At 48.0% G+C, this 10,832-nt stretch overlaps 1 protein-coding gene across 1 annotated transcript; it reads left to right on the top strand.

Annotated features, from left to right (window-relative positions):
• The first annotated feature begins 4,441 nt into the window (after positions 1-4,441).
• FOXA3 (forkhead box A3) lies at positions 4,442-7,838 on the top strand. The gene is made up of 2 exons (XM_063938451.1): positions 4,442-4,586; positions 5,663-7,838. The coding sequence occupies exons 1-2, from the start codon at positions 4,527-4,529 to the stop codon at positions 6,512-6,514; spliced, it is 912 nt and encodes a 303-aa protein (XP_063794521.1). The 5' UTR covers positions 4,442-4,526; the 3' UTR covers positions 6,515-7,838.
• The last annotated feature ends 2,994 nt before the right edge of the window (positions 7,839-10,832 follow it).

Genomic DNA, 10,832 nt, shown 5'->3' with positions numbered 1-10,832 from the left:
ACATCCAGAGTGAGGGAGATCTCAGTCCCTTCTCCTCCTATCACATCCAGAGTGAGGTAGATCTCAGTCCCTTCTCCTATCACATCCAGATTGAGGGAGATCTCAGTCCCTTCTCCTCCTATCACATCCAGAGTGATGGAGATCTCAGTCCCTTCTCCTATCACATCCAGAGTGAGGGAGATCTCAGCCCCCTCTGCTCCTATCACATCCAGAGTAAGGAAGATCTTGTCCCTTTCTCCTCATATCACATACAGAGTGAGGGAATCTCTACTTCCTCTGCTCCTATCACATCCAGAGTGAGAGAGACCTCAGCCCCCTCTGCTTCTCTTAGGAGGAGAAGGGACTGAGATCTCCCTATCACATACAGAGTGAGGGAGATCTCAGTCCCTTCTCCTCCTATCACATCCAGAGTGAGGGAGATCTCAGTCCCTTCTCCTCCTATCACATCCAGAGTGAGGGAGATCTCAGTCCCTTCTCCTCCTATCACATCCAGAGTGAGGGAGATCTCAGTCCCTTCTTCTCCTATCACATCCAGAGTGAGGGAGATCTCAGTCCCTTCTCCTCCTATCACATCCAGAGTGAGAGAGATCTCTGCCCCCTCTGCTCCTCTAAGGGACATCTCAGTCCCTTCTCCTCCTATCACATCCAGAGTGAGGGAGATCTCAGTCCCTTCTCCTCCTATCACATCCAGAGTGCATGGGATCTCGGCCTTTTCTCCTTCTATCACATGCAGAGTGAGGGAGATCTTGTCTCTTTCTCCTTGTATCACATACAGAGTGATGGAAATCTCTACTCCCTCTGCTCCTATCACATCCAGAGTGAGAGAGATCTCAGCGCCCTCTGCTCCTATCACATCCAGAGTGAGGGAGATCTCGGCTCCCTCTGCTCCTATCACATCCAGAGTGAGGGAGATCTCAGATTCCTCTTCTCCTATCACATCCAGAGTGAGGGAGATCTCGGCTCCCTCTGCTCCTATCACATCCAGAGTGAGAGAGATCTCAGCGCCCTCTGCTCCTATCACATCCAGAGTGAGGGAGATCTCGGCTCCCTCTGCTCCTATCACATCCAGAGTGAGGGAGAACTCAGATTCCTCTTCTCCTATCACATCCAGAGTGAGGGAGATCTCAGCTCCCTCTGCTCCTATCACATCCAGAGTGAGGGAGATCTCGGCTCCCTCTGCTCCTATCACATCCAGAGTGAGGGAGATCTCAGATTCCTCTTCTCCTATCACATCCAGAATGATGGAGATCTCAGTCCCTTCTCCTCATATCACATTCAGAGTGAGGGAGATCTCTACTTCCTCTGCTCCTATCAGATCCAGAGTGAGAGAGATCTCAGCCCCCTTCTGCTTCTCTGAGGGAGATCTCAGTCCCTTCTCCTATCACATACAAAGTGAGGGAGATCTCAGTCCCTTCTCCTCCTATCACAACCAGAATGAGGAAGATCTCAGCCCCCTCTGCTCCTATTACATCCAGAGTGAGGGAGATCTAAGCCCCCTCTGCTCCTCTGAGGGACATCTCAGTCCATTCTCCTTCTATCACATCCAGAGTGAGGGAGATCTCAGTCCTTTCTCCTCCTATCACATCCAGAGTGAGGGAGGTCTCAGCCCCCTCTGCTCCTCTGAGGGACATCTCAGTCCCATTTTCTTTCTAACACATCCAGAGTGAGGGAGATCTCAGTCCCTTCTCCTCCTATCACATCCAGAGTGAGGGAGATCTCAGCCCCCTCTGCTCCTATCACATCCAGAGTGAGAGAGATCTCAGCCCCCTCTGCTCCTCTCAGGGACATCTCAGTCCTTTCTCCTCCTAACACATCCAGAGTGAGGGAGATCTCAGTCCCTTCTTCTCCTATCACATCCAGAGTGAGAGATATCTCAGTCCCTTCTCTTCTTATCACATCCAGAGTGAGGGAGATTTCAGCCCCCACTGCTCCTATCACAACCAGAGTGAGGGATATCTCAGATTCCTCTTCTCCTATCACATCCAGAGTGAGGGAGATCTCTGCTCCCTCTGCTCCTATCACATCCAGAGTGAGGGAGATCTCGGCTCCCTCTGCTCCTATCACATCCAGAGTGAGGGAGATCTCAGATTCCTCTTCTCCTATCACATCCAGAATGATGGAGATCTCAGTCCCTTCTCCTCCTATCACATTCAGAGTAAGGGAGATCTTGTCCCTTTCTCCTTGTATCACATCCAGAGTGAAGGAGATCTCTACTTCCTCACATCCAGAGTGAGAAAGATCTCAGCCCCCTCTGCTCCTCTGAGGGAGATCTCAGTCCCTTCTCCTCCTATCACATAAAGAGTTAGGGAGATCTCAGTCCCTTCTCCTCCTATCACAACCAGAATGAGGGAGATCTCAGCCCCCTCTGCTCCTATCACATCCAGAGTAAAGGAGATCTCAGCCCCCTCTGATCCTATCACATCCAGAGGGATAGAGATCTCAGTCCCTTCTCCTCCTATCACATCCAGAGTGAGGGAGATCTCAGTCCCTTCTCTCATATCACATCTAGAGTGATAGAGATCTCAGCCCATTCTCCTCCTATCACATCCAGAGTGAGGGAGATCTCAGCCCCCTCTGCTCCTCTAAGGGACATCTCAGTCCCTTCTCCTTCTATCACATCCAGAGTGAGGGAGATCTCAATCCCTTCTCCTCCTATCACATCCAGAGTGAGGGAGAGCTCAGCCCCCTCTGCTCCTATCACATTCAGAGTGAGAGAGATCTCAGCCCCCTCTGCTCCTCTCAGGGACATTTCAGTCCCTTCTCCTCCTATCACATCCAGAGTGCAGGAGATCTCGGCCCTTTCTCCTTGTATCACATGCAGAGTGAGGGAGATCTTGTCCCTTTCTCCTTGTATCACATACAGAGTGATGGAAATCTCAGCCCCCTCTGCTCCTATCACATCCAGAATGAGGAAGATCTTGTCCATTTCTCCTCGTATCACATACAGAGTGATGGAAATCTCTACTCCCTCTGCTCCTATCACATCCAGAGTGAGAGAGATCTCAGTCCCTCCTCCTCCTATCACATCCAGAGTGAGGGAGATCTCTACTTCCTCTGCTCCTATCACATCCAGAGTGAAAGAGATCTCAGCCCCCTCTGCTCCTTTGAGGGAGATCTCAGTCCCTTTTCCTCCTATCACATACAGAGTGAGGGAGATCTCAGTCCCTTCTCCTCCTATCACAACCAGAATGAGGGAGATCTCAGCCACTTCTGCTCCTATCACATCCAGAGTGAGGAAGATCTCAGCCCCTTCTGCTCCTATCACACCCAGAGGGATAGAGATCTCAGTCCCTTCTCCTCCTATCACATCTAGAGTGATAGAGATCTCAGCCCATTCTCCTCCTATCACATCCAGAGTGAGGGAGATCTCAGCACCCTCTGCTCCTCTGAGGGACATCTCAGTCCCTTCCTCTTCTATCACATCCAGAGTGAAGGAGATCTCAGCTCCCTCTGCTCCTCTCACATCCAGAGTGAGGGAGATCTCAACCCCCTCTGCTCTTATCACATCCAGAGTGAAGGAGATCTCAGTTACCTCTGCTCCTATCACATCCAGAGTGAAGATCTCTGATACCTCTGCTCCTATCACATCCAGAGTGAAGGAGATCTCAGATACCTCTGCTCCTATCACATCCAGAGTGAGGGTTTTCTCAGCTCCCTCTGTTCCTATCCTGGAGGTTCCGCGGGAGGGTGGGGGGGGGCGGGGGCTTTATTATTTGGAGGCTTTTTCACTTTCAGGCCTGAGCTGATCAGTGTGGGGCAGGCTGGAGTCAGCCCCCTCCCTCCCTATCCTGCTATGGCATTAGCCACAGCTATTTGAGCCATGTGCTGATTATTGGAGAAATGCAGTTGCCCCCCCTCCCCCGATTTTCCAGTATTAGCCCAGGCTCAGAGTTTCAGGCTGTTGCCTGTATGAAATAATTTATACCAAACAAAAACTAAGAACAACGTTGGTAAACTTGGACATAAAAATATTTTTTCTGCACAACCAAAAACAAAAGCACCTATATATACTGCAGAGATTAACTCAGCATCGGCCAATCAGAAACAACCTGGTAACCATCGTATTGATACGGCTTGACAGCTGTATATGGGAACACGTTATTGCTGTAGATGGCCTATGTTAGTTTGCCCCTTCCCTCGCCCGTCCCGCTTATCCAGGCACAAGTTGGCGCAATTCTCCCTTCTCTGTGTAGATGCACATGTGTGCGCAGAAAGATTTCTTTGTATTTTACAGTATAGAAATTGGCGCAGTTTGAGCTCTGCGTCTGGCACAGCGTGCAGCTATACGGGAGACGTCAGCTGGGTAAATGATCTGCTCTGCCCCTGTTTACCCAGCCAGCAGAGCAGTGAGTGTGTATCATGGCTGTATTTGCACAGTGGCAGGGAGGGAGAGGAGAGAGGCGTGACAGCCCTATGTACATATATACCTGGGAGAGTGGAAAGGGTCTCTCACAATACCCAGAACTTTCTCCCAATAAATACAGATATTAGAGTAGGGGAGGAAGGTGGATTTACTGGAAGCTGAGATGAGGATGGAGGGACGGGAGATCCCAGAGTGGGTATCTTACTCTGGAGAACCCCTTGAGGTGAGTGAGACTAGGGGAGAGACTGGGGACAGAGAGACGATGAATTTGTATATTATGCAAAGGGAGATTATATTTCTGGTGGTCGCATCTTCTATAGAACACGTCTCTTATGCGTGTACTTCCCATGTATCTGTGTTTTATGGTCATTTTATAATCCAACTACAGTAAAACTTCTGGTGGCCACACGGGGTGAGGACATTGTGCACCTAGCTGGGCCTTGCACTCAGCGCAGAGGACTCCTGGAGATCAGTTCCCTGTTCCTCTTTCTCCATATTCAGCCCTTCATGTGCGGACTGTATCCCCAGCGGTGGCTCTGCGTTATACCGTGGCTCCTGCTTATAATAGTTGTGTACTATGCAAGTTGCTGTTGTGCTGAGCTGTGGAACCTACTAGTGCTGTGATATACAGAGATGTATGTGGGGCAAGTCGCTGTGTGGCGTCTCATGGGTTAATGGTGCAGAATGTTTTCCTGGGGATGTAGAAGGCTCAGGTCCCCGGTCAGGGCGGAGGTCACAAATACACTGCAGGTGACTAGCACAGGTATATAGGACAGAGAACATAGTGTTACATGTACTCAGAGATGACGTGTGTTTCAGGACTTACTGGACAAGGGTTGAGCAGTCTTCTGTCTAAGTCTATGAGGACATTGGGCTGAGGGAGAGCAGAATTAGGGGGACTCTTACCTGTGTTGTCTGCAGAGCACACACTTCATATATAAACGTGGAATAGAAATGTGTCTTTCTTCTGTGCTTATAAAGGGGTGACCTGGATCAGTAACTTATTCTCTTATCAGTCACATATCTCCTAATGATGTCCAGATGTGGCTGGAGGAAGAAGAGGGTTCTCTGCAGCAAGGCCCGAATACATGTAGGGCTCCTGCTAGAGAGAAGGGAATCTGGTAAATGAGAGGTTAAGTGTGCCCGGATATAGAACCGGTTACAGATATTTGTGTCTCCTGTTTGTTTCCTTAGGGTACAGAGCAGAACAGGAAAACATAAATGTCACTACTCTAAGTTCCCGACCGTTCTTCAGTTTCTCTTCTTCACCTGTGTATTCGCTCTCTCTCTCTTTCCCAGATGTATCCATCAGCAACTACTATGGGACCACTGACACCACTCAACTCATACATGACCCTCAGCCCTGTGGCCCCACCAGCCTCTGGCCCATACCCAGCTTCCTCCATACCTACGGCAGCCTCAGGACTGGCCTATCAGTCCTACACCAGTCCTAGCCAACCAAGGGAGACTGCAAAAAGGTACGAGCGGAGGTATGCAGCTCACTCCAAACCCCCATACTCCTACATTTCCCTCATTACCATGGCTATACAGCAGGCCCCGGGAAAGATGCTCACGCTCAACGAGATCTACCAGTGGATCATGGATCTCTTCCCCTACTACCGCCAAAACCAGCAGAGATGGCAGAACTCTATACGGCATTCCCTTTCTTTCAATGACTGCTTTGTGAGAGTTTCCAGGGCCCCAGACAGGCCAGGCAAAGGCTCATTCTGGGCCTTGCATCCAAACTCAGGAGACATGTTTGAGAATGGCTGCTATCTAAGGAGGCAGAAGAGATTCAAGTTGGCTTTAAAGCAAAAAGCAGCTACTCAAACCCCCAAAGAAACATCAGGGACTCCGGTCTCAGAGAAAGTGGAGTCACTGGTGGAGGGGAAGGAGGAACACGGAGAATGTCACACATCTTTGCTGGAGGACGGGGAGCATGGGAGGGGGACAGGAGCTTATTTCATGGAATTAACCCCTGAAGAAATTGGACAGAACTCTCACTATGACTTTAACCACCCATTTTCCATTAGTAGCCTGATGAATGTTGGGGAGCCCAATGGCATGGGCTACAGGGTCCCGGACACTGCAGGGGATGTCTCAGCTTTTTACCAGGGACTGTACACCAGATCCCTACTGAACACCTCATAGTCTGGGTGGGTGGAGGAGACAGAGACCTGTGAGTGATCTTCCAGTTATCAGGGCTGGAGCTACCTTTAGGCAGTTGCCTAGGGTGCCAATGGTTGGGGGGCACCTAAAACATAACATAATGGCACTCATCCAGTGCTTATAATGCCCATGTCCACTGGCACAATGGTATAGCCTGGTTACATGTGAGTCTGCTGGCTGCGGGTCACCTATGCTGAGAGTCAGGGGTTGGGGAATGAGGTCACAAGCCTCCCCAGGTAGAGAGCACCCAGCGCGTGTGCCAGGCCTACCCGCTGTGCTGCAGCTCGTACCCATTTAATGCACTATTCTAGTTCATATTGTCCCAGAAATGTACATTAATCACAAAGACTTGCCTTACATTCCCCCTTTTCTCTCTTCCTAAACTAATAATATGTAACATTTATTATTCTGCGGATACATTACCACTCATATACATTATACAGGCAGTGCCCTCACCGGGGAGACCGAAACCTCGGCCGGCGGACAACCAGCTGTCACACAGGGGGAGATGTATCGAGCCTTGGAAAGAGAAAAAATGGAGAAGTAGCCCAAAGCAACCAATCAGCTTATAGTATAATGTTACCGTCTGTGCTAGATAAATCACACAAGAGGTTGGGAGCTTTGCACAACTTCTCCACTGTCTCTCTCTCCAAGGCTCGATACATCTCCCCCAACGTTACACAGCAGTATAAACTTTATAGAACAAGTTACTGGCTGTCCAGCAATTGCCTTATGGGCAACGCGCTGTAACCAGAGGGCGTCACTGACAAGAAAATGTGCTGTTTTACATCATGTTATTCTCAGTTGTGTTTGGAACGGGCGTAAATGTTCAGCAGAATATTATTGTATCTTGTATTAAACATGAAGCTAGAAGCATTTGTAAGAAGCTTATTGTACACGTGTATATACATCTTCTGTCAAGTATCAAAAATCACCACAATTTCCATTATTTTGTAAGATCGGCGCAAACACAATAAAATAAACGCTATTTGGGAAATTCACAAAAACAGGTTTCTCTTCATGAAACACATTTTAAAGCTGAAATTTAATCAGTTCACAAATGCTGAAAATGATTTATGTGGATGTGAGGTTATTCCTCCAAACTTGATGCATGAAAAGATTAGTGTCACCTATATACTATATGTGTTATCATATAATACATGTTACTAATATCATAGGTGTCACTCCCATCACATTATCCTGGGCTTGTGGCCACATTGGTACAGGACGGAGTCACCATCATCTGGGGGTACAGATATTTTCCCTTTTCTCATGTTCAACTTTAAAATAAATCACATTCTTTGAATTTTGGTTTCATACATTTTTCTTGTACAAAATATACGATTAATGCATTTTTTCCCGATTTTGACATCTACTGTAATCTTGTGTATTTCTCATAACTTTCCTTTATTTTCATTCAAGTGAAAGTATGTTAATGAACTACTGTAGATACAGTGATGCAGCTGCACGTGGCTAGTGGAAACGTAGGCGTACAGTGTGAGAGCACCTGGTCTCTTTATAACCTGCGTTGTCCTCAGCCATGGCAATGCAGCGACAGGACACTCCTACAGAACACTAATATATAGCAGCTGCTGCGCCCTGAGAGCTGGGAGTCGCCACTTGCATCCGCCTGCAGTCACATGTGCAATGACCCAGACCGGGTAGCTGTATGGTAAGCCAAATGCTGGGATATGCAAGAATTAGTGTTCATCTTATGTGTTCAGTGAATGTGGACTGTGCAATTATCACTGCACACGTTATACATCCTAGGCGCACATGAATAACACACGTGTAATTATCTATTGGCAATCAGTGATGTGCGCTGCATGGGGCTACTCTCTGCACCCACTAACCCCATCTGGGCTCATAGATATTCATGAGAATGTTACTCTATGATCTCATTATTGCAGAAAGTAATCGCTCAGGTTGTAGCTGTACAAAGGCTGCACCGTATAACAATCGCTCAGGTTGTAGCTGTACAACGGCTGCACCGTATAACAATCGCTCAGGTTGTAGCTGTACAATGGCTGCACCGTATAACAATCGCTCAGGTTGTAGCTGTACAATGGCTGCACCGTATAATAATCGCTCAGGTTGTAGCTGTACAATAGCTGCACAGTATAACAATCGCTCAGGTTGTAGCTGTACAATGGCTGCACCGTATAACAATCACTCAGGTTGTAGCTGTACAACGGCTGCACCGTATAACAATCGCTCAGGTTATAGCTGTACAATGGCTGCACCGTAAAACAATCGCTCAGGTTGTAGCTGAACAATGACTGCACCGTATAACAATCGCTCAGGTTGTAGCTGTACAATGACTGCACCGTATAACAATCACTCAGGTTGTAGCTGTACAATAGCTGCACCGTATAACAATCGCTCAGGATGTAGCTGTACAATGGCTGCACCGTATAACAATCGCTCAGGTTGTAGCTGTACAATGGCTGCACCGTATAACAATCGCTCAGGTTGTAGCTATACAATGGCTACACTGTATAACAATCGCTCAGGTTGTAGCTGTACAATGGCTGCACCGTATAGCAATCGCTCAGGTTGTAGCTGTACAACGGCTGCACCGTATAGCAATCGCTCAGGTTGTAGCTGTACAATAGCTGCACCGTATAACAATCGCTCAGGTTGTAGCTGTACAATAGCTGCACCGTATAACAATCGCTCAGGTTGTAGCTGTACAACGGCTGCACCGTATAACAATCGCTCAGGTTGTAGCTGTACAATAGCTGCACCGTATAACAATCGCTCAGGTTGTAGCTGTACAATGGCTGCACAGTATAACTATCGCTCAGGTTGTAGCTGTACAATAGCTGCACAGTATAACAATTGCTCAGGTTGTTGCTGTACAATGGCTGCACCGTATAACAATCGCTCAGGTTGTAGCTGTACAATAGCTGCACCGTATAACAATCGCTCAGGTTGTAGCTGTACAATGGCTGCACTGTATAACAATCGCTCAGGTTGTAGCTGTACAACGGCTGCACCGTATAACAATCGCTCAGGTTGTAGCTGTACAATAGCTGCACCGTATAACAATCGCTCAGGTTGTAGCTGTACAACGGCTGCACCGTATAACAATCGCTCAGGTTGTAGCTGTACAACGACTGCACCATATAACAATCGCTCAGGTTGTAGCTGTACAATGGCTGCACTGTATAACAATCGCTCAGGTTGTAGCTGTACAATGGCTGCACCGTATAACAATCGCTCAGGTTGTAGCTGTACAATGGCTGCACCGTATAACAATCGCTCAGGTTGTAGCTGTACAATAGCTGCACCGTATAACAATCGCTCAGGTTGTAGCTGTACAATGGCTGCATCGTATAACAATCACTCAGGTTGTAGCTGTACAATAGCTGCACCGTATAACAATCGCTCAGGTTGTAGCTATACAATGGCTGCACCATATAACAATCGCTCAGGTTGTAGCTGTACAATGGCTGCACCATATAACAATCGCTCAGGTTGTAGCTGTACAATGGCTGCACTGTATAACAATCGCTCAGGTTGTAGCTGTACAATGGCTGCACCGTATAACAATCGCTCAGGTTGTAGCTGTACAATGGCTGCACTGTATAACAATCGCTCAGGTTGTAGCTGTACAATGGCTGCACCGTATAACAATCGCTCAGGTTGTAGCTATACAATGGCTGCACCGTATAACAATCGCTCAGGTTGTAGCTGTACAATGGCTGCACCGTATAACAATCGCTCAGGTTGTAGCTGTACAATGGCTGCATTGTATAACAATCGCTCAGGTTGTAGCTGTACAACGACTGCACCGTATAACAATCGCTCAGGTTGTAGCTGTACAACGGCTGCACTGTATAACAATCGCTCAGGTTGTAGCTGTACAATGGCTGCACCGTATAACAATCGCTGAGGTTGTTGCTGTACAACGACTGCACCGTATAACAATCGCTCACGTTGTAGCTGTACAATGGCTGCACAGTATAACAATCGCTCAGGTTGTAGCTGTACAATGGCTGCACAGTATAACAATCGCTCAGGTTGTAGCTGTACAATGGCTGCACCGTATAACAATCGCTCAGGTTGCTGCTGCACCGTAGAACAATCGCTCAGGTTGTAGCTGTACAACGGCTGCACCGTATAACAATCGCTCAGGTTGTAGCTGTACAACGGCTGCACCGTATAACAATCGCTCAGGTTGTAGCTGTACAACGGCTGCACCGTATAACAATCGCTCAGGTTGTAGCTGTACAACGGCTGCACCGTATAACAATCGCTCAGGTTGTAGCTGTACAACGGCTGCACCGTATAACAA

The sequence above is a fragment of the Pseudophryne corroboree genome, chromosome 8 (assembly GCF_028390025.1).
Source record: "Pseudophryne corroboree isolate aPseCor3 chromosome 8, aPseCor3.hap2, whole genome shotgun sequence".
Lineage (NCBI taxonomy): Eukaryota > Metazoa > Chordata > Amphibia > Anura > Myobatrachidae > Pseudophryne > Pseudophryne corroboree.
The sequence above is the reverse complement of the archived record's forward strand: the minus strand, read 5'-3'. Positions and strand labels throughout refer to the sequence as shown.

Bases quoted from the DNA above. Each gene is read 5' to 3' on its own strand.
- FOXA3 (XM_063938451.1), top strand. From the start codon at position 4,527: ATGAGGATGGAGGGACGGGAGATCCCAGAGTGGGTATCTTACTCTGGA. The intron at 4,587-5,662 runs GTGAGTGAGACT...TCTCTTTCCCAG, and splicing joins ACTCTGGAGAACCCCTTGAG to ATGTATCCATCAGCAACTAC.